The 26,892-nt window shown below is 40.5% G+C and overlaps 1 protein-coding gene across 2 annotated transcripts in view; it reads left to right on the top strand.

Annotated features, from left to right (window-relative positions):
• LOC136864716 (carcinine transporter) overlaps positions 1-26,892 on the top strand; it is a 214,871-nt gene that overhangs the window by 183,931 nt on the left and 4,048 nt on the right. For both annotated transcript variants that reach the window (XM_068226112.1, XM_067142042.2), the window contains exons 7-9: positions 7,214-7,435; positions 14,412-14,626; positions 18,933-19,120. In XM_068226112.1, the coding sequence (XP_068082213.1) occupies positions 7,214-7,435; positions 14,412-14,626; positions 18,933-19,120 (625 nt within the window). The remainder of the gene's footprint in view (positions 1-7,213; positions 7,436-14,411; positions 14,627-18,932; positions 19,121-26,892) is intronic.

Here is a 26,892-nt window from a genome sequence, read left to right as displayed (position 1 = left end):
GCACGTCCGTACAACCGCAATTTATGGCATTACCTCGTCTCACTGAGCTAATGAGACAGCTCCGGCAGAGCGCCGAGTTCATGCGACCTCTGCTTGGCCACGCTGCACGTCGTTACAGCGTTGCCAGAGCCTCGTTTCTTAACTCGCATTTCTGTTAAACCTATTGGTGGGACTAGGTTTTGCAAGATAAACTTTTGTCGTGAATTTCGACGAGGAACTAAATGCTGACCTCCACGTGCGACATTTTTTGTTCACCCTGTATAGTGGAAAAAAATTGTAATGAAGATTAAGATGCCAAAGACCCAATGCATTATCATCTCACAATCTCCAAAGATTCTGCTGCTAACAATACAGGTTACCACATTTGAACAAGTCAAAACATTCACCTACTTAGGTCAGAAGAAGGTATTTGACGGAAATCAAGAGCCGGATTGCTTTAAAGCAAGATTCGCTTTTTATACAGGGACTGTGTGTACCAACAGTTCAAGCTCCATGTTCGTGTAAGGATCCCATATATATATCGTCCGGATCGTAATACTATTTGCCTCAAAAACATGAACGGCAAATAAAAGAGATAAAATTGCAGGGAGGCTTTTGAAATGTGGTGTCTGCGCAAAATGTTTAAATATGCGGGAGAGATGAGGTGATAAATGTGGAGGATTTGAGTACAGTTAGGCAATAGTGATCTCCACTGAAATGAATACGCAAACGGCGCCTTTCTGGTGTAGAAGGCTTATATATCTGGAAAGAGGCCTCGGGAACTACCCAGGATATCATTCATAAAACAGATCTTGGAAGACATCGGATCGGAAATGTATGTAGGAACAACCATAAGTCGGGTGGCATGGAACTTTTTCGTGGCAAGAGACCAGTCCACGGAGCGAATACTTGATAATGATGATTCACCGTACCGAGCTAAGTGAAGTACGCGCTTCCCTTAGAACTCATCTTCTTTATCGTGCGTACCAGAGGAGTCCGTGTAAGTTCTTACTGTTATGTCAAGAAGAGAATAAACACCAGGGCCTGTATTTAGATAATGTGTTTACTAACGCTCCCCGTATCAGAGGCCGCCGGCGCATCGGGTTGCGTGAGCCACAATCACCGTCGCACTATCTTCAATCTCAGACACTGTATATTTTCTTACTGTTCTGTTCCACTGGAGATAAACGATTTCGTGGTAGCATGTTTACAAAGTGTGTTTCCTGCCTTAGATTTCAGTCCTTTGAAAGTTCCAACATGTTTCATATTATACATTCTAGCCAGATTCAATATGTCTTTTGATTTTGTTTAAAACAGTCAGCGGTGTATTGATGTCTCAACATTTCTTGGATAATTCAGTTTTAACATAAAGAAATCTAATTTACGAGTGCATCAATTATTGTATTGCCAACAGTGAAATTCCATGTTTTAAAAGAAATTATCGCTGATTAGAATGTGCAGAATCTATAACATTCAATGTTTGACAAGGAATGCACTTGACTTGACGATAGCATTTACTAACAAAAATATGGTTAAGTGAGATCATTTGATAAAGTAATAGTATTAGTCGACTTACATTAGTATTAGTCACAGTGTTAGTATTATAGTTATGAATAGTAAGAATATTAGTATTATATTTATCGAAGAGCTTCCTGTTTAATCCCTTAAGTATATAAAATTATGCTCTGTTTGAAAGTTTAATTATTGTTTAGTCTAATCATTTAATGCAATGTTTGTATGAAAATGCCTTTGCACATGGTATGATTTATTTTTAAATTTATTTTCAACCTTTCCCTTGCTATTTTATCCGTTCTTTTGTTGCTAGTTTTTCCAGTTTTCTCATTTGTAAACTGCATATTTGAATGTAATGGTACGTCAGCCGTGATTGGAGCTAGTCTCTGACATAGAAGAGGAAACCAAAGTCATCTCCGTACAGGCCATGAAGGCCCCTGGAGAGGTGGAAGGTAAAGGCTTCTACTATCCCTAACCTCGGCATTTGGTGGGGTACGGTGGTTAGCTCTACGCCCGGCCGCCTTTGCCCCGAGGAATTAACCTAGTACTCATTTTTGGTGTAGGCTGAGTGAACCTCAGGGCCATATGCACCTCCGTAAGTGGAAATCTCGTTTCTTAAATTTTACGACTTCCTGACAGGGAATGGATCCTACGTCCTTTCGGGTGAACCGAGCACGCCTTTACCGCCTCGGCCAGACAGTCCCTAGTCCCTGTTAGAGAAGAATAAATAAATAAATAAATAAATAAATAAATAAATAAATAAATAAATAAATAAATGAAACGTATAGGCTAGTGATTCCAGACTGCAAAGTGTCGGTGTCTCCGAAAACCGTAAAAAGTAGTCAGTGACACGTAAAGCCAATGACATTATTATTAGAAATCACTAATAATACTCGTTGGCTGATTGGTAAGCGTACTGGCCTTCGGTTCAGAGGGTCCAGGGTTCGATTCCCGGCCGGGTCGGGGATTTTAATCGCTTCTGATTAATTCTTCTGGTTCGGGGACTAGGTGTATGTGTCCGTCCCAACACTCCCCTCATCATATTCAGACAACATACCACACTACCAATCACCACAGAAACATGCAATAGTGATTACATCCCATACAGGGACAAATCCACATGTGCGACGCAGTTCGCACCCGCGAACCCACTGGTGTGGGGAAAAAGCGGTAGCAAAACAAGAAGAATAAAATAATAATTTCTCTCTTCATTTCTTTATTAATATGCCTGAAATTACAGGTGACCATGAGTATCCGGAATACTATAACAAGTTAATGAAATAATAGCCTACAGCAGGTATGACCAAAGGAAATGAAATGCAAACACCAAAAAGGATATTTGTGTTTTGTGGCGCACTGACTTTGTTAGCATGAGGACGAATTGTAAATGGCGTCCCAATACCCTAATGGATATTTTCTGTGCTACGAGGCATAGATGACTAAGGCTAATACTTACTCCTTGACGCTACGGTCCTTGCAGTACCTTGGTCTCCGTAACAATCTTCTTCCAAAGCTCTCTGTCGATTGCCTTGGTCCTCCATCTCCGGACTCCCATGGTACGTAGATCAGCCTCAACCTCTTCTATCCATCACTTTCTTGGTCTACCTCTACATCGTCTTCCACCTGGATGCCCCTTCAGTACTTTCTTAGGTTCTCTTGTAGTCTCCATTCGATGGACATGTCCTAGCCAACGCACTCTAGCAGTCTTCATCAAAGATACTATATCCTGCTCTTGGTACAGGTCTCTAAGCTCCTGATTAGATCTAATACACCATCCAAGTTCAGTTTTAACTGGCCCAAAAATCTTCCCCAATACCTTTCTTTCCCATGCCATGAAGTGAACTCGTGTCCTCGCCCCGAGGAGGTGCAGCTCGTTTTAGGCACACCCCCATTGGAGGTGAGCTGCATGTACCATTTTCACCACATACCAGCCCTTCTGCCACTTAAATTTCTGGCAGTACCGGGAATCGAACCCGGGCCCCCGAGGACGGCAGCTAATAGTGCTAACCGTTACGCTACGGAGGCGGACTTCCCATGCCATTAACCTACAGTATATTCTTCTGTTTTATTTAATATCCAGGTCTCAGCTCCATATGTAACCACTGGTCTAATGAAAGTCGTATAAATGGTCAACTTAGCTTTCCTGGATATTTGTTTGGACTTAAGGCAGCATAGCATCGCTTTCCTGCAGCCAGTCCAGAGCTTATTTCCTTTTTTGTTTTATTTTGTGAAGTAATCAGAGAGCCTAGATATCTAAATTCCTGTACCCCTTCAAAACACTTTTCTCCACACCTAAGTGCATTTGGAGGTTGACTAGATCTGGAACTCACTAGGAACTTAGTTTTGTCGTTATTCACTACCAGTCCAATTTGCTGTGCTCCCCTTTCCAATTCTTCATAGGTTTCAAGAAGTACATTCGTTGTACGAGAAATTATGGCCACATCATTTGAATATGCCAATATTTGAATTAATCTATGACATATGTTCCTTTCACGATTTGCAGTGATGGTACGCACAGCTGTTTCTAAAGCAATATTGAAGAGGACAGCAGACATTGGATCTCCTTGCCTCAAACCCACTTTTACATCGAAGGTTCGCGATACTTTCCCTTGTACGCATACCTTAGATTTACTTCCGCTCGAAGCTGTTTTTACCAACCTAATCAGCTTCCCAGGATAACTAAGGGCTTTCATTTCGATGAGTAGTTTTCCTCTTTGCACTGAATCGTACGCTTGTTTAAAATCAACGTACAGTTGATACAGTGGTATATTATATTCATAGCACCTCTCCAGGATGATCCTCATTGTAAAGATATGATCTATTGTTGAACGGTTTGCACGAAATCCACACTGATATTCTCCAAGATCCTGTTCTGCTTTGTGTGTTAGACGCTTAGCTATTATTATGGTAAAGATCTTGTACCCTATGCAACGCAGAGATATCCCTCTGTAATTTTCACATTTCAATTTATTTCCCTTCTTAAGAATTGGATACACCAAAGCTGTTTCCCATTCTTCTGGTAATTTCTCTGTTCGTTAGATTTCCAGTATCAACTTATACAATGTTTGTATCAATACCGTTCCACCATATTTTAGCAACTCAGCTGTTATTCCATCGTCTCCTGGTGAATTATTATTCTTCATCGATAAGAGGACACATTTTACTTCTTCCAAAGTGGGTGGTTCACTATTCCATTCCTCAGATTCATCTTCATTAGATTCACTATTTGGCAATTCTAATTCATATTCTTCATTTTGTATTTTAACTGGATTCAAAACCTCCTCAAAATATTCTGCCCATCTATATAATATTTCCTGGGTATTTCCAAGTAGTTGCCCGTTCTTATTTTGTATGCAGCTTACTCTTGGTTGAAATCCACTTTTTCTCTGCTTTACGTTTCTATAAAACTTTCTACTTCTCTTATGCTCATAATCTTGTTGCATCCCTTTTATCAGATGTTTTTTCCATTTCTCTTTTCTTTTTTCTACAAAGATTCTTGGCTTCCTTTCTGCATTCCACATATGTTTGGTGAGTAGTTCTTGTTGCCCGTTGCATTGTATATCATCCTTGCTTTATTTCTTTTCTCCAAGGCTAGCTTTACTTCCTCATATACCAATTTTTCTTTGGCTGTTTCTTTCTTTCTCCTAGTTACTCCTGGGCTGCATTCGTGATGGCTTCTTTAATCACCCGCCATGATTCATCCACTGTTACTGCATTTTTATGGTTTTTCAAACCTTCTTCAACCTGTCTTTCATACTCCTTCCTCCTTTCATCATCATTAAGTTGTTCTTGGTTAAATCATTTCCTCCTTTCTGCTTTACCTCTGACTCTTACCGCAAGCTTTTGTTTCAATTTAGCTTTCACCAAATAGGGTCTGAATCTATATCCGCACCTCTATAAGTACGCACATCCTGTACATCTGACGCATATCTTTTATCAATTAGTATGTGGTCGATTTGATTCTTGGTGTTCCCATCTAGTGCCTCCCAAGTTTCTTTACGAATTCTCTTGTGTTCAAATGTAGTGCTACTGATTACCATATCCTTCGCTGTAGTGAAGTCAATAAGCCGTAACCCATTGTTGTTACTTTCCAAATGTAAACACTGTGCTCCTATTGTGGGTCTAAATTCTTCCTCTTATCCCATTTTTGCGTTGAAGTCCCAAATTACTATTTTAATATCATGTCTAGGTGCCTCATCGTACTGTTTCCCTAGTTCTTCATAAAACTTATCCTTTAGTTCATCCTCCTTTTCTTCCGTAGGTGCATGTACGCTTATAAGTGTATAATTGAAGAAACGGGCCCTGATTCTCATGATACAGATTCTTTCATTTACTGCCTTGTAAGACATTAAGGTATGCTTCAGTTGTTTAGATATCATAAAGCCTGTTCCACAGATGTTCTCGCTATTACCACTATTGATTAAAGTATAATCCTGTAAATCGAACATCTCAATTTCCCGCCATCTAATTTCTTGTAGAGCAGCGATTTCAACATTATACATTCTTAGTTCCTCTTCTAGTTTTCTGCTTTTCCCTGGCTGGAGTAGGCTTCTCACATTCCAAGTCGCTAATAATAATCCATAACCATTTCCTCACCAAGGTCGTTTTTCAATTTTATCCGTCCGGTTTGTTCTTACTCTTTGCGGCTTCTCAACAGTTTTTTAACGGAATACAGTTGTCAACCCTATGCCCAACCCCCAACCTGGAAGACCAGGGTATCCCTTTTAGTCTGGATCATCACCTTCGACCTACCGCCGGCATAGCTCTCAGGATCTTTTGACCACACAAGCCTCACCACCACGACAAGGTAAAGATACCATCGATAGAGGGCATAGATGACATCTTTCCTTATTCTCACTCTGTTGCAGAAGTCGCCAAAGAAAGATGCTTCTGGGTCCGACTACAAGTCCCACGACTTCAAAGTTCTTTAGGTGATATTTATTAAGACAGTAGAGGATGCACAGGTAGATTCTATCCTTTCTCTCTTACCGATTTCTACTGGCTGTGTTGAATCAGTTTCGAATCTGATGGTTGGATCAACTTATAAACCCGCTTCTCGTTTCTTCATCGAAGACGATGGTGTCTGTTCGAGAAGTGCTACCAGTAGTAGAGACGCCGTGAACTTCTTCATGTACAACCATACTTTAATCCTTCAAACCCTTTGTCAGGATGGATTGAATACTGTGATGTCTGTTTCATTTTACGAGCACTGACCTAAGAGGTGAGGGAGCGTTTTGATTTCGTTGTGACAACATTGACAACGGTTACTGTCATAGATCCGGTGTGGAATAATTGGCACTACTTCTACCTTGCCAACAATTTTGAGGCCTTCACACAATTCGCTGCTATTTAATCCTCGGCGGTTTAGAAACACCTTATTAACTTGGGTGTTTTGCTTAAAAATAAAAACCCCTTTCCCTTTTGGAGGGAGACGGCATTCTCAGCGCATTGAGTATTGTACTAACATCAAGGGAGTTTTCTTATAATGAAGATTTTCATTGTGTTGTACCTATATATTCAGTTCCTAGATGGAATTGATGCTTTCCTCGTTAAGTCGACTTGTGTTGCTGAAGTAAACGTTTTTGGCTGTGTGAAAATATTTGAGTGAATGTATCTGTTTTAGGATGCTATTGTAGTTACCTTTCATGAATAGCTGAAGGAAATATTTTAATAGTTTGCTAAGAGAAACTCGCATTAAAGCAATGTTTCTTTTTTTTTTCAGAATGTTCCCGGAGTCCCCACGGTGGTTGGCTGCAATGGGAAAACCAGAAGAATGTCTCAAAGTCCTTCGTTATATTGCCAGTGTGAACGGAACATCGCTGCCACACGACACTATGTCCATTCTCAAAAGACTAGCGTCACGGAAGGAGCAAGTGTATGGAATAGCGTCCCTCTTCACAGGTTGGAGGCTCGTCATGAACACCTTCTTCCTCGCCACCTGCAGGTTACTATATACTTCTTATTCTTATTCTTATTTACTTACTTCAAATCTTATTCGGATTATTCTTATCCCCAACATTTTACATTTTTAGGAACAAATTATTTTTTAGTTAACAAGTTTGTTCGGCCTCAGTAAGGAACATATTTGTATATGTCTTTGTTTATATATGTCTTAATTTATCAGATTAGTACGAGCTAATGTGAATTTGAATGTGTTATATTCCGCCACTCCATCGCCAAGAATAATCGAATACTACACGGTCATGGGGACTAAAACCCCCTATATTTCGAATGTTAAATTGGTGAATTTCTGGTACGCTCAGCTCCTGAGCTACTGAAGACAGACGAAAGGTTTATGTTCTGTTGTTTGTATAAATTACATGTTAAACTTAATGAAGAACTTTTCAGAACTTTTTGTAAACATTCAGAATATTTTTTGTTATTTACAACCAACATTTACAACAACATGATGAACAGAGACTGGAATATATATATGCTGAAAATTTGAAGGTTATACCACCGTATGAGTTGAGCGTATCAACCAAACCTGAAAATTACAGACTGAGAGAAATAAGCTTAAAATGAAGGCACACAGAAACACACATCGTATGTTGATCGGAATTCTCATCCAAATCACGTTGTTTAATCTTTCGTCTGGGTTCTACAAATGTTTGATAGTGCTGCCAACGGGAAGAATGGAGCTTGTCTTTCATATCGCTACTACTGCTACTAATAGCAGTGTTTTCATTCTTTATCTTGATGGGGTACGGCGGGCCTCCTAGAGGGTAACGCCATCTCTCTGGCCAGGAGATGTGTTGCGGTGATTTGGGGTGCGAACAAGGTGAGAGGGGAGGGGCTATGGCCTACAAAATGTAATGTCCTGGCATTCACCTTGGTGAAGGAAATGGAAAACCATTCTCAGGGCAGCCGACAGTGGCACCGTCCCACCACCTCCTGAATGCAGAATTGTAAGGCTACAGTAAAGCCGTGGCCACTGTTAGTCGAAGCTTTTCTGCTCGGCCTTTCAAATGATTATTACTCGGGTTTCTATTCCGTCCCTGATGGGGATGGCGGGCCTCCTACACGATAACGCCATCTTCCGCGTCAGCAATGCTCGCAGTTGATCAACTAGACAATAAAAGCTGAAATTCGTGGAATATCTCCATTATTATAGGTTGGGCGGTAAAATATTATCACCGGGCGAGTTGGCCGTGCGCGTAGAGGCGCGCGGCTGTGAGCTTGCATCCGGGAGATAGTAGGTTCGAATCGCACTATCGGCAGCCCTGAAAATGGTTTTCCGTGGTTTCCCATTTTCACACCAGGCAAATGCTGGGGATGTACCTTACTTAAGGCCACGGCCGCTTCCTTCCAACTCCTAAGCCTTTCCTATCCCATCGTCGCCATAAGACCTATTTGTGTCGGTGCGACGTAAAGCCAATAGCAAAAAAAAAAATATTATCAGACTTAAAATTTTGAAAACCAGATTTACCATACTATATATTTTGTTATGTACTCTTTTAAATAGACCTAATATTTATGGAGATATTTGGAAGTTCGTGAAAATGTAATTATTATTATTATTATTATTATTATTATTATTATTATTATTATTATTATTATTATTATTATTATTATTATTATTATTTCCATATAGAATAGAATAGAATAGAATAGACTAGAATAGAATACAGAATCCTGGATATGTTTTTTGGGCTTTGAATACTTTATTTTTTATTTTTTACAATTTGCTTTACTTCGAACCGACACAGATAGGTCTTATGGCGATGTTGGGATATGGAAGGCTTGAGAATGGGAAGGAAGCAGCCGTAGCCTTAATTAAGGTACAGCTCAGCATATTCCTGGTGTGAAAATGGGAAGCCACGGAAAACCGTCTTCAGGGCTGCCACAGTGGTATTCGAACCCACTATCTCCTGGATGACAGCTCACAGCTGTGCGCCCCTATCGTCAAGGCAAACTCGCGCGGTACAAGACTTCAGAGCGAGTACAGATTCTTTGGTTGTTCTCTTAGTAGCCACTTACGACATGCAAGGGTACAAATAATGAATACACCTTTTCACTCCACCCAGTGGGGAGATGAAGAGTTCCAATAAATCGAAATAAATAAATCATTTTCTCTCTTCCATCCACAGAGTTCAGCATTTTAATTGATGATTTCCCGTTAAAATTATTCACCATTGCTTTGTTCACGGCCTCTCTTTATAGGTCTAAAACGTCCATCATGAACATCTTCCAAGAAAGACGCCTTTCCGTCAACCAAAATGGAGTCGTTCTAACATCTACATGACGTACACTGGTTGCCTGATCACGGTGTTTGCTTTTCCTTTTCGTAGACGCTAAATAATTGCATACGCTAATTCTATATACACCCCCCAGCCCACAAACGTCTTGTACCCTTTTCGTGGTATAACTACATCAATTAGATTTAAACAGTCCTGCAACATGACACTGGAATGGAGTAGCTAGGATGAGATCTTCGAACTAGGCCCGGGATCGAAATCTCATCTCCCCTACTGGAATAACACGCTAGCTGTATCGGTAGAGCAAACGGGTCAGTGAAACGTGCTGAAGGGTAGTAAACTATTTATACAGTAGGGGAACCTTAACTATGAGAGGAATGTTATTTACCTATGAAATGAGAAGAATGAATAATTTTTTTTTTTTTAATTTTAATGCCTGAGAAAGCACACGGATAATTTATGCATGGATATGACACCATATTAAACCTATAAATTAGACACTGTAAATTTTCTTGAGTGTGTGACTGTCCTCTTTAGTCCTTTCCCTAGATTTGCAATTCACTCTGAAGATATTCAAAACACTTTATGCACTAGTACCGTTGTACACAGAAATAACTGGATGATGGCATATCTTGTATTACTCGCCTTATTTACACGATTAAATCATATATTCAATTAACAAGTCGTCGTCCTATCGGCGAGAATTTACATTAGCTGTCGAATGAACCAGGTGAGACATATTTTAATATATGAGCTTGTTTAAAATATCTGAAAGTCGTATCACTTATTAGAAAAACCTATCTCGCTATCTCATGAAATGAGCAAACATTATACATCGTATGTTCCAATGGGATATCACTTCAATATACACATGAATTGGACATTTGTACAACGATGGTCCCTGTAACGAATCATATTTAACGAACCAAAGACCAACACAGTATTCGAATAAATATCACTGCTGTAAATATAAGACAATAAATACACTCGACATTCACAAGATAGATCATGGACGCAGGCATCCGCCCGTAGTTGGTGGCAGCAGCATAACCGCCTGTGGTGCTGCTGAGACACGAACTCGTGTCCTGTGACAATAGTGAAGCGTGACGTCAGTCCTGAAATCCCTAGTCGTTTCAATTAACATAAAGATATGGGGGGGAGTTCACTCATTGATTGGAATTTTAGATTTACACAACGGTGTTTATTTCTGACTGGATGCATGTAATATCGATGCCGGAGAAGAGGAATGAGCCCCCCCACAGCGGCGATAGTATTCCACACCCCTCCATACCTGGCTGGGTTTTAGATCTCACCGGCCAGCTGTTTACACTGTCCTCGTCTTGCACTCTCAATTTCAACACAAGGGAACTCTGTCAGTCACGTTTTCTAGCCATCTCGGCGCTTCGCTTTAAATCTCATTATTCCTTGGATGCCATTCGCATCGATTAAACACATCGGCTTACATCTAGCCTAATTTATACCATTAGCGCGGAATAAACAACCTCGCCCATATCATTTACTCATGTGGGGAGAGGCTCATATTTCATCAACACCGCACTCGATCTATTCCTCATCTGCCTGAGTAGCTCGGTCCCCCTTCTCGGCATAATCAATACACGCATATTATAGAAGAAAGAAAAGCCCTATCACTCGGGACAAAATGTGTTAACACTTATGTTCTAAATAAATTCAAACATTATCACACTTCACTTGTCACATCGAGGTTTCTTCTTCACCATACTTAATTTATACAAGGGAATGACCTAACACATTACGTGAAGCATCTACTACAGAAAACGTTGAAATTTATAGATGACTCCTATTACTCGTATTTATTATCGATGATACATTGAGTGATTTTACGTGAATATTTAAAATCCCTTTAATTCCCAGAATGCTTCAAATTAATCAATCTAGGGTCTTAAATGTATCATGCACTAATCCCCATTATAACTAAAGAAATACGGTCACTGACCGCGAAGAAAAATCAGTACTAACCTATCAAGTAACTACTACCATCCCTTTGAGAACAACGAAATCCTACCCTACATTTCTAAAGAATTGGCATGCATTAAATATTTACATTTTTAGAGGAAATAGACTTTCAAATATTTTTACAGTACTCATCTGTCTGGATCACCCCACAGCTCACCCAAGAAGGCACATCTAGTCACTTAGCCGCACATCACGACCGCATTAGCAACCTGAAGTCCTGTGTTCGGCTGCCGTTGGGTTGATGGCATGATGTCTTGACCTCTTATACAATGTAGGACGTTCTCGATGTTCGACGGCGTCTTGACTGGATACAGGCCTTCCGTTCGATCCTCTTCTTCCTCGGGGAATGATACCACTGGCGCACAACACAGTGAGGGAATCTGACTTAATTATCATTGTGATAAATGGCAACACATTATAATTTCTACGATCAGAGAGACTCATAAGCTTGAGCCCTCCAATCAAGCATCGGTAATGTCTTGTAGCCCGCTGCTTTTCCTATTGGCTTTCTATTCCACTGTCGGCAGTGTAGGCCCTAATTATAGACGTCGGCGCGTTCACTGTTATTAGAAACCTGAAGCTGTCCTCACGAACGTGGTTTGACTTTGTCTAATTCGGCACTAATTTATGTTGGAGTACATATTAGCTACTGCGTCTGGGATTTCTTAGCCGATATCGCCCTGAGTTTATACATCGCCACTGAGCCGCACTTTCTGCTACAACTGATCATTCATGATTACACGGTTATTTGAGCTCCCATGTTATTTCATCGGCAGTTAATACGCTCGTGAACTTACTTACACAATTGCACAGCCTACTAGCGTTTGATTTTACGTTCTGTTTACTCACATATTTGTGCACTTAAGCATTCCGCATAACATATGACCATCATAGTTAGGATTAAATGCCGTGCTCCGTTAATATCAATAAACTTTCACTCCACTGTTACATAATCATATCACTGATAGAACTTCAGCTATGTAAACACTATTTAAACGATTACTGACTGGTCACACTTTGTAATATTGAAACAAAGAATACTGAAGAGTCACTCACATTAGGTACCACCTCACCATGCAACTGGTAGAATCGAACAAGATGCTTACCTCAGTTCGCACCCCCTTTTTATAATGAAAACGTGTCAGACTCGAGAGTGAGAGAGAGAGAGAGAGAGGGTAATACTCCTCCTACCTGCAGAAATCGCTCCGGTAGCACGTAGTTCGCGGGATCGATCAATGCATCAAATTAAAGCTTGATAACCCAAGTTTCCACTGATCGATTATCATTTTGCTCGCTTTACGCATTTTGCTCTAATATTGAAAGCGTCCTTTGATATCCCAATGAGGGAGGGTCTTGTGATTTGGCGGTTCTGTGGCTTCGTTCTCGATGACAGCTTTCTCCAGGTGGTGAACGCCTGTAGGATGTCCGTGAACTGCGTAGATTATCCCATTAGAATCATGTAAAGAACTTCTTGGTGTTAAAATTCTGATGGTGAATGGTTTTTTTCGACCAACGGGACTTGAACCGACTATCCACGGTGTCATTCTATATAGACTTGACTCCTTAACGATCATGGCCACAAGGCCGGCTCAACAACAACAACACCACCACCACCACCAACAACAACAATAACAAAATGCGAAAATTTTATTCCTGCCTTGATTTGGTCCCCTTAAGGTTTTCTTTCTTTCTTTTTTACTATTTGCTTTACGTCGCTCCGATACAGACAGGTCTTATGGCGGCGATGGGATAGAAAAGGGCTAGGAGTGGGAAGGAAGCGGCCGTGGCCTTAATTAACGTACAAGTGATTAAGGTGATTTGCCAATGATCGGTAGCCGTGGAACTAGACCAAAGACATTTCTAAACCTCTGCAAGTTATTTTCAATTTCTAAGCAATTAAGCCTGAAAACAATACAAATTCTTTGGAGTCATTTATATTATTTATGAACATTACTAGGTGTCGATACAGAAAACCTCAATTTGTCAAACAGTTTCTTATGTAAATTATATTATAACTTCTAGTTTTGCAAATACTGTAGTATACTTTGTCTTACGGCAATCTGCAGCGGCATAAATAAATAAATAAATAAATAAATAAATAAATAAATAAATAAATAAATAAATAAAAGTACAAGTCAATAATGCAAGTTTACAAATCTTTTGAGAAAATAAAGTGCATGGCAAACATTATGTTACAATTAGTGGAAGGCTTTGCCTTGCTCTCTTTCATAATCTGTAATAAGATGACTTTGCTTTTAGTGTACCGTATATTTCTCCTAAGAATTCTAGAATGAATTAACCACATATTACAGTGTAGCCTATCTGACAGCCACGATGTTCCTAATAAAAATTGTAAATTAATGAACATAAAATTTGCATAGAGGTTTCAATGGTACTGATAGGTCTAGTTTTATATATAACTTCATGCTAAAAAATGAAGTATTTTACAAATTTAAAAAGCCATTTTCTGTAAAGTGTTGTCAATGAACGTGGAAACTTACTAAAATTAATATAGTGATCCTTCTGCTTAAATCTTGTTAATATGAAACGCAATTTTCCTTTAACAGCTCAATCGGTACTGCTACCAATTACATTTTGAATGTTTTTATTTTTAAAATATGTGTATACACTGTAATATTTATTTATTAGGAAGTGATGAAGATCTCTTTAGCATTTTGTATGTATAAGTGGTAGCAGGATCTTTCAACTTAGTGTGTAATTTTGCAGGACCATCGGTGTGCTGACCTACTATACTCTTGTTCTCAATGTTAGCAACATGTCAGGAAATCCTTTCCTCAACTTCTTATGGCAGTCCATGGTGGAGCTGCCGGGTTTTGTACTTGGTCGTTACTTAGGCGATAAACTTGGGCGTCGGTGGACTCAAGCTGGAGTGCTACTGGTCGTATCTGTCGCCAACTTCGTTATTGTGGCAACCGTAACCGGTAAGTATTGTACCGCAATGGCCTAAACGGCGGTTCACTTCAGAATTCAGTTCCATTTCAAATAATTTCAATCTCAAAAACTTGAAGTAGAAAGGTACAAAGTGTAAAAATGAAACATTTAAGACAGTGTAAAAAAATGTTTACTTTAAGAACACATTTACTTAGATTGGATTGATATACGAGGGTCGCCCAAGTGAAACAGACTTTAGCACGAACGTTGTTATTCGAAGAAAGCCCATTGCGCATCCGTCCATGGATGGCTACGTATCTCAGGAATAAATCTGGTATCGTCGGAAAATGTTAGCGTACTGTTTGTACGTGAGGAAGCAACATTACTCGGTGTTGTCTTACCATGAATGCGTCCAGAAGTGCTCAGCGTCGGCTATTCGGTTTATGGTGGCGGGTGTTACCGTAGTATGAAGGATGTGTATGGGAACGAGAGTGTATCGCGCTGAACGGTGTTCAAGATAGTGTTGGGAATTTCATCATGGGCAAGTAAGGACATGAAAAAGCCGGGCCAAGCACAATGAGCAGCCTAGGGAGAAACCAAATCAAGGGATATCGATTCGAAAGCAATGGCGAGTCCGAGACGCCGTTGAAGAATGGTTCCACCGCCAGCCATGGACGTTGTTCGCTTGGGGTATACGTCAACAAGTGGAACTTGTTTGAACCACCAAGGCGACTGTACTTACACGTATTCCAAAAAATAAACCGTTACAGAAACCAACAAAAGTCTCAGCTTCATTGGGCATGTTATTGATAGACAACAGCACGTGTACACGAGCAATGCTTTAATAACACAGATATATGGAGCTAATCTTTGTTTAGACCCGTTTATACGACACAACTTGTGAAAAGAGAAATTACGGGGACTGTTACAGTTCAATGGTGCTAAGCTCATACGCCCCGATGCACTGCTCACTCTTACAGTTCTGCCTGTACACATAATTTGACTGCAAGAAATCAATGTCAGTATATACCTCTTCATTTTTGTTTTGTTGCAGTGATTACAATTTGTGAAGTTGAACCTCCAGAAATGTAGACAGCACATCGTCCATTGTTCAACCTTTTTTTCAACACCACAATGGTAGAGTCCCTACTTCAAGGTTATTATACTCGTGCTTCACATCAACATTGTCTGAATTATTACAGTATTAATATAATAGTGAATCCAACATGCTTTAGAGATGTATTTATTTATTTATGTATTTATTTATTTAATTTATTTATTTATTTCTTTATTTATTTAGTTAACGTATGGCTACGTTCACTAAAAATAATATTTACAATTATCTCATATTAAAACTACAAACTAATATCCAGGCCACGAATGCAGTCTATTGATCTCTCCGTCATAAATAGGAGCGCTGTTGGATCGCCAGGGAAAGCTCTCAGAGGACATTCTTGGACTATATGATGAACAGTCTGCCTTTCAGAGCCACTGTCACAACTTGGAGAATTTATTTTCTTCCACTTATGCAGGAGATCGGTACAACTGCCAGATTTGCTTTCTATTCGGTTAAGAACCGACAAGATCTTGCGTGGCAATTCAAAACCAGGTGGTTAGGGCAATATGCACACCATCTTACGTAGTTCTTTCCATTCCATTAATCTGCCATGTCTGTCTCAAGCAGTCATTAATATTAAACCCGTTGTCAACTAACATCCTTGGAGTTTCCAGGGGTGGGTGACGAGAGCGAAGCCTTCCTTTACTGATGGTTGCGATGTCTGCGTGAGCAGGGATCTGTAGTTTTTTTATATTCCCGTACAAGTGTCCTTTCCCGTGGTGGTGTATGGCTAAATATGGAGAGCCAGAAAGTAGGCGTAGGTCTGATTGTGCCATTTATAAGGCGCATAATATGCTGTAGCTGTATGTCAAGTCTTGTGGGAGTATTATTCATGCAAGCTGGAGAGCAATATTCCGCAACTGGGTAAACCAACGCCAGGATCCTTATGATGTGCCACAGAGTGTCTGGAGAATTTTATTTCGAGCTTTTAATTTTGCAGCTGTTCGTAATAAGTGTTGTTTGTAACTGAGCGTTGTATTAAGCGTGATTCCTAGATATTTCGGGTTTGTGTTATGTCTGAGTAGCCTTTCTTCAAAGTAGACTGTGAGCTCTTTGTTGGCCAACTTGTTATTTAGGTGAAACATTGAGTCCCTTGTCTTAGCGACACTTGGCTGCAATCTCTATTTGCAGAAATATTCATCAATAATAGTTAAAACATTGGTCAATATAGACTCGGTAACTTCGAGATACATATGCCGCACTGCGAGTGCCCAGGCATCAGCATACCCAAACTTTCTTGTTGTGGTTTCAGGTGTATCTGATATGTACAAACTGAACAGGAGAGGGCCCAGGACAGATCCTTGTGACAGTCCGTTGTTTAGCTTCATCTGTGAACTCATCTTGTTGCCCATTAGTACTTGAAAACAACTGTTAATGAGCATTTCACTTATGAGATTGTCAATTTTTAGGCTCGGGGGATGACTTATGAAAGTGTCAGTATGACACCTTACCTCCAGACAGTATCATATGCAGCTGTCAGATCAATGAATACGACTGATGACTCCTCTTGAATCTGGAAGCCAGCTTCTATGAAGGTTGTTAGGGAGATGACTTGATCTGTGCAGCTGCGATTAGGTCTGGATCGTGCCTGTTCGACCAGTATAATTCCAAAGATCTTGTGACATATTTTATTGTACATCATTCTTTCCAGTGGTTTATATAAGATACTAAGTAAAGCTATGGGTCGGTAACTTTCTGGCTTATTATTTCCTTTACCTGGTTTCAGTAAGGTTATGATTTTTGCTAGTTTCATTTCATGTGATATGTTGCCCGTTTACAGAATGGTTGTGAAGAACTCAGCCAGCTACTTTTTCACATACTTGCCACAGTGCAAAAGGAATTCTGCGTTAATGCCATCAAAGCACGGGACTTACCCTGATTTCATATCTTTTATGGCAGCTGTTACTTCCACAATGCTAAATGGTAGAGAATATTCAATTTCAGCTTTGCAAGCTGTTTTGAGTGCCTTTAATTTCTTCTTAGCCGCAGTAGTATGTGCTCGGACTTGTGGAGTTCTTGAAATGGTCGTGATGTTGGCTGCAACTCATCTGCTATTTCATAAACGTTACTTTCACAGAATTTTTAATAAGTTTTCACACTCTTCTGTCCAGCGAGGAATATATATCTTACGGGATCTTCTTGGAATACCCTTATTTGTTGTACTAACTACAGCTTCGACAAATCGCTTGTAGTTTGAACTTGGTGGTGGGATCCATCCTATACATTTATCCCCATTTTCTGAGAAGGTATCCCAATCGGCTTGTTGGAATTCCATCTGGGCCTAGGAAATGCTCATATTAAAGGGGTACTAGTCCCTAATTCAAGAAAAATTGGACGGTGTTGACTGTGTGGGAAGTCTCCAACGACTTTCTTTGATGGTGGAAGTGGTTGGTTTCTACTATCAGATGAGACAAAGCAAAGATAAGGATTGCGGTCTGTTTTCCATGTGCCAGATCTGAAAATGTCCCTATCTTTAGTATCAAAGATACGATGAATATCATGTTCTTCGGCCTAGTCCACCAAAGCGTATCCACTTTCTTTACTGTGCCTGTATTTCCGCAGTTCATTATGGCTACTGAAGTCCACCAGATACGCTGTAGGGTGACGGTGCGTAGTTAGAAGGCAAATTGATTCGTGGAGGCTTATAAATATTAACTACAGTCATTTCGCATACTCTTGTGACATCTTCATGAATATCATCAGCATAGCTTATATAAATAAGGCATGCGTTTTCTATGTTTTGTCTCATGAATGTTGTCATATCATGAACACCATAAGTAGCACCCACTAAGTCATACTCAGGTATTTATCTTCTTGAAGTAAGTTGAGCTTCGTTTGTTGCGTGGGTTTCCTGGATTGAAACTAAATAAATTTTGTTGTCGACTAAGATCTTATGCAGCGGTAGGCATTTTTCTCTACTAATGTCTTCGATATTCAACTGACAAACTATTACACATTGTCCTACACTCGTTTTTCTCATTGTGATCACTGTTCATACAGCATGGACTGTTCGGTGAAGTTCGTCTTTTTGAGTTTGGTTCTTCCAAGCACTCATTGAAAAGAGTGCTTGAGCAGGAAGCTTTGAACGAGTCTAAAAAGAACGAGACCCATATCTTTAAATGAGTTTGAACGAGTCAACATGTCACTCTGCCGAGCTATAATGCCTATCTTTATACATCGTTACATATATTTGTGTTGATTGTTGGCGTTGTTTTCTGATTTTTACTATCATATTCCAGTACCAGGCATCGAGAACTTCACAATCGCCGCAGTGGTGTTCATCCGCTTCTGCACCACGATCGTCAACTACATTGGCTACTTGCAGAGCATGGAGATGTATCCTACTTGTATCCGGCAGACTGGTACTGCTGTGGGGAACGTTGCGGCAGGTGGACTGGCTATTATAGGGCCTTACATCGTCTACTTGGTACAGTATCATTCAAGTATAATTAATATGGATAAGCTTAGTATAAGAGTAGGTTCCGTATTAAAGAGAACATCTATTTATGGTCACTAGATTGTACTCCCAAACTCTGATGCAAGTCATTACTTAAGACTGAACAACTAGAACATTTTCAGTCCCGTGGTGTAGGGCTTGCGTGCCTCCTCGTACATGGAGGCCCCGGTTTCGAGTCCTATAGAGTTGAAGGATTTCAGTTCTGAGATACTGAAGAGATGTCAGATTTGATAAGCAGTGAACCTGATTACGAATGACAAGCAATTGAGAATGTCCACAGGTCGACCACGTGACAGTCCAATACCTGCAGGGTATCCGCCAGGGCAGATGTCGTTTACTAAGTCAATGACTATAGTAGGCTGTATGTGCCACACGTTGTTCTTTTTAAATATAAATTTAAACTAAACGTCTTGCATCATACCACCAATTACTGGCTTTGAGCCTACCGAGACGAATGTTGTCCATATCGGATGAGACCTGCTACATGGTCACCGTGACCACACTATCAGCATATTATTTTGTTTCCTTAACCAGTTCTGTTTCTCATATCAGACACGTCCCCAGTTGGCCACACGGGAATATTATCGTTGGCATAAATTGAAGGGCCCGCTGCAAAAACGGGGTGGTTCCATTTTCGTAAAGTTGTGGAAAACAACAAAAAAACCTGCCCAAAACTCCGAATGCTAACCAAACGTTCCTTTAATTTTTTTACAGCACATAGTACCTACGTAGACCTTTTATTTCAGAAACATACTAATTTATGACAACATAGATGTAATTGTTATAATAGAAAATAAATGTCGGAGCTGCATCCTTTTTGCACTAACAAGGGCGAGATCTGAGAATATATAAAATGAATACAGATATAGTATACTCGATTGTGATAGTCATATTCTATAAACTCCAGGTGGGGATAATGACCATTATTATTTACAGTCTAGGCTCCTAAGGCAACAAACCCCAACTTCCTAGTCTCACATGTTATTTCTTCACTCACACTCATTGTCACTCTCGGATGTTGCGTCATTTGGGTCTTCTACTGAAGTAAGCGCCCTGTAGAAAGGAAATTCATTTGGCGATAAATATTTGTTTGCCAGCTTAAGGACACCGTTAAGTTTTGCAGGAGCTATTGGCAGAGGTACTTAGCACAGTCTCAATTTCGGAAGTGTTAAGTTGTCCGAACGTTCTAAATGGAATGGTTGGTAGACAAGACACGATACAGTTGTGGCTTGCACTGTATTCTTAGTTACGGTATGTGTTACTTTGAAGCGCTCCTTGGACTTGTTCTTAACAATTGTTAGGTATAGTGATCCTTACAACTGAGAAACGTATCTCGAGTTACAGTGATTGCAATGCAATTTATGGAAGTATTAGCTACTTGGAAGTTCATCCACAGCAAAAACGACGTAGCTCCAGAAGCCACATCCCTTTTGCACTAAACCTATCAGTCGGTTAGATCCCATCACATAATAACGCACGAACAAACAGTCGGAGCGACACAGTTTTTGCACCAAAAAGTCCGGGGAAGTTTATAGTACACGAAAGCATTAAAACATGATTTTGTCCAAAAAGTGGTTTTTGCTGCGGACCCTGCAATTATTGAACATATTCTATTACCTTCAATAACAAACTATTCCCTTGAATGCCGTTATTTATAACTCTAGGATTCAGAGGTCCCTACTATTAGATATTCTTCTAAAAGTTCACATACATAATGTTTGTCAATTGGTTTGCCTTTTCAGCCGTTTCAGGACTTTAGATATCGAATGTGCACAAAAGCAAAGGCCCGTCTGTTTGTCGTTTTGTAGGTTTATGACTCGAGAACAGCTCGACGGACTGAGTTATTTAGGAACTATTCAAATCATACATACATACATACATACATACATACATTACCATTATAGACCGTTATGTCTTTCAGCGTTCAATCTGCAAGCCTCTGTGAATTTAATGAACGTCGCCATAATCCTCTATATGTAACTAGTGCTGTGGCCTCATTTAGTTCTATACCTCTTATATTTAAATCGTTAGAAACTGAATCTAACTATCGTCGTCTTGGTCTCCCTCTACTTACCCTCCAGAACAGAGCCCATTATCATCCTAGGAAACCTATCCTCCTCCATTCGTCTCACATGACCCCACCACCGAAGCCAGTTTATGTATACAGCTTCATCCATCGAGTTCATTCCTAACTTAGCCTTTATCTCCTCGTTCCGAGTACCCTCCTGCCATTGTTCCCACCTGTTTGTACCAGCAATCATTCTCGATAATTTCATGTCTGTTACTTCTAACTTATGAATATCTTAAGTCCACCCAGCTTTCGCACCCGTAAAGCAAAGTTGGTCTGAAAACAGACCGATGTAAAGATAGTTTCGTCTGGGAGCTGACTTCCTTCTTACAGAATACTGCTGATCGCAACTGCGAACTCACTGCCTTAGCTTTACTACATCTTGATTCAAACTCACGTACTCTATTATCATCCTGGGAGAATACCCAACCTAAATACTTAAAATTTTCTACCTATTCAAGCTTTGTATCACCAATCTGACATCCAATTCTGCTGAATTTCCTGCCTACTGACATCAATTTAGTCTTCGAGAGGCTAATTTTCATACCATACTCATTGAACTTATTTTCAAGTACCAAGATATTAGACTGCAGACTTTCGGCACAATCTGCCATTAAGACCAAGTCGTCTGCATAGGCCAGGCTGCTTACTACATTTCCACCTAACTAAATCCGTCCCTGCCACTTTATACCTTTCAGCAGATGATCCATGTAAACTACGAACAGCAGAGGTGAAAGATTACAGCCTTTTCTAAACCCTGTAAGTATCCTAAACAAAGAACTCATTCTACCATCAATTCTCACTGCAGCCCAATTGTCAACATAAATGTCTTTGATTGATTTTAATAATCTACCCTTAATTCCATAGTCCCGCAGTATGGCGGACATCTTTTCCCTCGGTACCCTGTCATATGCTTTCTCTAGATCTACGAAACATAAACACAACTGTATATTCCTCTCATAACATTTTTCAATTACCTGGCGCATACCGAAAATCTGATCCTGACAGCCTCTCTGTGGTCTGAAAACACACTGGTTTTCATCCAACTTCCTCTCAACTACTGATCGCACCCTTCCTTCCAACATGCCAGTGAATACTTTGCCTGGTATACAATCAGTGAGATACCTCGATATATTGTTGCAATCCTTCCTGTTATCTTGCTTATAGATAGGTGCAATTACTGCTTTTGTCCAATCTGAAGGTACCTTACCAACACTCCATGCTAATCTTACTACTCTATGAAGCTATTTCTTCCCTACCTTCCCACTATACTTCACCATTGCAGGTCTAATTTCATCTATTTCTGCTGCTTTATAAAAATGGAGTTTATTAACCATCCTTTCTACTTCCTCAAGCGTAATTTCTCCAACATAATTTTCTTCCTCCCCATGAGCATGGTTGTTCGAGACACCACCAGGGAGATTTCCTTGTACGTTGAGAAGATTTTCAAAATATTTCCCCTACCTCTCCAGTGATTCCCTGGGATCTATTATCATCTGAATTATTCAAAACACTGTCCATTTCCCTTTTCCCTCCCTTCCTAATATTCTTTATTACTGTCCAGAAAGGTTTCCCTGCTGCTTGACCTAGCCTCTCCAGGTTATTACCAAAGTCTTCCCACGACTTCTTTTTGGATTCAACAAGCATTTGTTTCGCTCTGCTTGTTTCATCTACGTACAATTCCCTGTTTGCATCGGCCCTTGTTTGGAACCATTTCTGATAAGCCTTCTTTTTACGTTTACAAGCTGCTCTCACTTTATCATTCCACTAAGATATTCGCTTTTTTCCGTCTTTACACACAGTAGTTACTAGACATTCGCTTGCTGTTTCTACTACAGTATCCATGTATACGACCCAATCTCTTTCTATATCCTGTACCTGCTTACTGCCACTGTTAGAAACTTCTCACTAATCATATCCATGTACTTCTGTCTAATTACTTCATTCTGGAGATTTCCTACCCTTATTCGTTTGCAGACAGATTTCACTTTCTCTTTCCTAGGCCTAGTGATACTTAGTTCATTGCATTCCTAACAGACTTCCTGAATTCGAAGTCGGTTAAGATATAGTCTGTTATGGATCTGATACCCCTGGCCTCCAATGTGTAGTGGTGAATATTCGTAGGCTTGAAGAATGTATTCGTAACTGCTAAACCCATACTAGCACAGAATTCCAGCAAACGATTCCCATTCCCATTAGTTTACATATCTCCCCACATTTACCATCACCCTTTCGTATCCTTCAGTTCTATTTCCAACTCTCACATTGAAATCGTCCATTAGCACTGTCCTATCCTTGCTGTTCACCCTGACTACGATGTCACTCAATGCTTCATAAAAACTTGTCAACTTCATCCTCATCTGCACCCCCACATGGTGAATACACTGAGGCAATTCTAGTCCCAATTGCTCCAACTGACAAATCTACCAACATCATTCGCTCATTTATGTGCCTAACAGAAACTATGTTGCGTGCAATAGCATTCCTGATGAACAGTCCTACCCCAGACTCTGCCCTTCCCGTTTTAACACCCGTCAAGTACACTTTATAATCTCCTATCTCTTGGTCGTTATCTCCCCTTACCCGAATATCACTTACTCCTTGTACATCCACCCAGTTCTACTTTCTTTCTTCCACAAGCCCCATTAATATTGATAGCTCCCAATCGAATTCCATTTCGCTCATCAAGTTGTTTCCAAGGAATCCCTCGCCTATCAAATGAGAGTGGAACTCCTTTACTCCCGTAGGTCCGAGGCTTGCTTAAAATGTTCTGAGCTCGGCAAATTCATGAAGCGGGTTGCTACTCTGCTTGCACATAGTCCAAGTGAGGGTCTCTCCTCTAACGGGTTAGGGACCATCGGTGGATTGTATAGCCCTAGCCGCCTGAGCACAAGGATGGCCACGACTCAGAATATGTCCGAGATGCCCACTTCCATTCCATAGCAACTGGTATCCCGACTCTCAGGTCCACTTACTAAGACACTCAGCCGTTACCCATGGTTCACGAACTAGGACGTGACTACTGTAACCCACACCACGAACCAAATCATAGTTATACAAGCTCTTTAGGCTCCAACGTGGCAACAGGCTCGTCACATGTGTCACACATCCTTCCTGAACGAGAGATGCGTACCTGAACTTGTATAAATGCCTGCATTTGGCTTTTATGGGGGCTTCTAGTGATGTATCACCGAGCGAGTTGGCCGTGCGATCAGGGGCGCGCAACTTTAGCTTCTATTCGAGAGATAGTGGGTTCGAATCCCACCGTTGGCAACCCTGAAGATGATTTTCCGTGGTTCCTTATTTTCACTCCAGGAAAATGCTAAGGTTGTACCTTCATTGAGGCCACGGCCGCTACTTTTTCAATCACAGCCCTTTCCCATCCTTTGGTCACCGAAAACCCAGATATGTTCGTGCGACGTTGGAAAGAAAAGTAAAGGAAAACAGTGATCTTGGAGTTGTTTGGCAATCTAACTGATGATTCCGAAATTACATTAGGGCGAAACCCGGTAATTTCTCGATTGAGAAGGTCTAGAGAGCTTGTATAGTTTAATATTCACAATAGGTGGAACTAAATTAAATCATGTTTATAGTTTGTGGAATAATGTTAAGAGGTCGTGGTGGTGGTTAATATTGTTTTAAGAGGAAGTACAACTGGACAACCATCCTTTATATAACACTCATCAGAGAGGAAAATGGAAGGGATCCGACACTTCTCAAAGAGAAGGTATTAGCCAAAGAAAGACAAGGTCCACGAAGGCGTGAAAATGAAAGACCTCGAGTGCTCTAGTACCGTCAGGATATGAAAAGAACAAGAGTTGGCCAAGGGAGATCGGATAGAATAGATGAAAGTGAAGAGTTTGGCACAAGTAAGTGGCAGCAATGCCAGGACTCAGCTAAGAGTCCCGTGGTCGCCAACCCACACTTCCAAGTTAAGAGTCCCTGAGGACCCTTTTAGTCGCGTCTTACGACATGCAGGAGATATCGTGGGTGTTATTCTTCCCCCCCCCCCCTCACTGTCAATACATCCTTCCCGTTCCTGCGCCTGTTCTATTTCCCCCTCTACATGTCCTACGGCACCCTCACATTTTCCCAGGGTTACCTGACCAACGCCCTCAACGACAAGCCTTGCAACCTCTGCCAGGGTGAATGTTTTCTTGTTGCTGGCAACATAATTTTTTACTTGAGCCGATATCAGTTCTATGGGACTGAAGTGGCAGTGGTAAGGTGGTAGCTTAATGACTTCGTGGCCATGCTTCCTAGCAAGTTCTTCCACATAATACCGAAGAAGCCTGGGTTTAACGTTATAAATGATACTCAAAAGAATTCCCTTCCTCATAATGCCATGCCTAACGAGCCACTCGATCATTTCATCCTTTCTACACGACAATGAACAGAGTGATATGGGGCATTGTTCATTATAATGACACTGTTGGACTTCATGTTTGGCAGTAAACACCTTAAAACGTATCGTGGTCCATCTCTTCATGGTAATCTGCAGTACTTTTCGATTTAAATAGAAGGAGAACGTTGGTTACAAAACCGTCAGATGTTCCTCAATGCATCATTATAAATCTTCCTCCTTTCCGGGAAGCACCAACTATAGTCCCTAGCAACGTGCCATCAGTCCATCCCTTTGACTTCGTGTGTCCAGCATTCACCCAAGTTTCGTCTAGCCATACGATATGCCTAAAATTTTTGCCCCGAATTTTCTTTAAAAATTCACATCGTTTGGAAACAATGTCGCCTATTTCGATTAAACTAATCCTTCCATTAATTCACCTGTACTCGAAACCAATTTTGTGTAATAAACTCTGCAGAGACGTTCTTCTTCTACGAAATAACTTGCTCCGTTTCAGAGAGAAAATAAATTTCCTAACAGTGGGATGCTCCCGCCTAATATAATCATAAACATAGCGACGAATATCATCCTCCTGGAATGAATCAATGCTCGTAATATTCGCGCACCTAGGCCTAATTTTAGCTGGAGTTGTTAACTTCTCTTCTGGGGTAGTGAATTTCTCCTTTGAGACCCTCCAAACAGTACTTTTGGTAACTCCCATGGCTCTAGCAGTACGCTCCTGAACTTCGTTGAAAGTTATTAGAGGAGATCCTGTTTCCTTAATACTGTCTGCTTCCCCTTCAAAGAAATCACGCACTGACACAATAATTTCTCTTCCTTGGCTTCGAACAGACACACCTCGGCCAGTTGTATTTTTCAGCTTTTCTCTTGACTTAGAAGTCATTGTTAAACACTCAAAACAACAGATAAAATAAAACTACACGAATTCTTAATGAATAATGGAGCACTTAAAACTAACACTATAGTCACACTATAAGACCGCTAAAATCTACAGATGAACAAAACTATGAAAATGAACAACTGGCCACTGACAAACTTAAAAAAATAAACTAACACCTAAAATAATACTCAGAAAACAAACACGTAAATACATTAAGCAGCAACAACTAGCACAGATAACACAGTACCACTCCGAATAACACAAAAGCGACTGAGAGTGAACCAACCCACATTGTGATAGCGTCCTAAAATATTGCAACTCTGTTATCGTTGCCATAGTAACAGGCCATTTTCGAGCAGCGTTAGTCAACGTTTTCTCGCCGGTGGCGCCAAACGTTCGACCGTGGGCCCAACTACAGTATGATACTACTC

The sequence above is a fragment of the Anabrus simplex genome, chromosome 1 (genome assembly GCF_040414725.1).
Source record: "Anabrus simplex isolate iqAnaSimp1 chromosome 1, ASM4041472v1, whole genome shotgun sequence".
NCBI lineage: Eukaryota > Metazoa > Arthropoda > Insecta > Orthoptera > Tettigoniidae > Anabrus > Anabrus simplex.
Note: the sequence above shows the minus strand (reverse complement) of the source record. Positions and strands in the feature narration are given on the sequence as shown.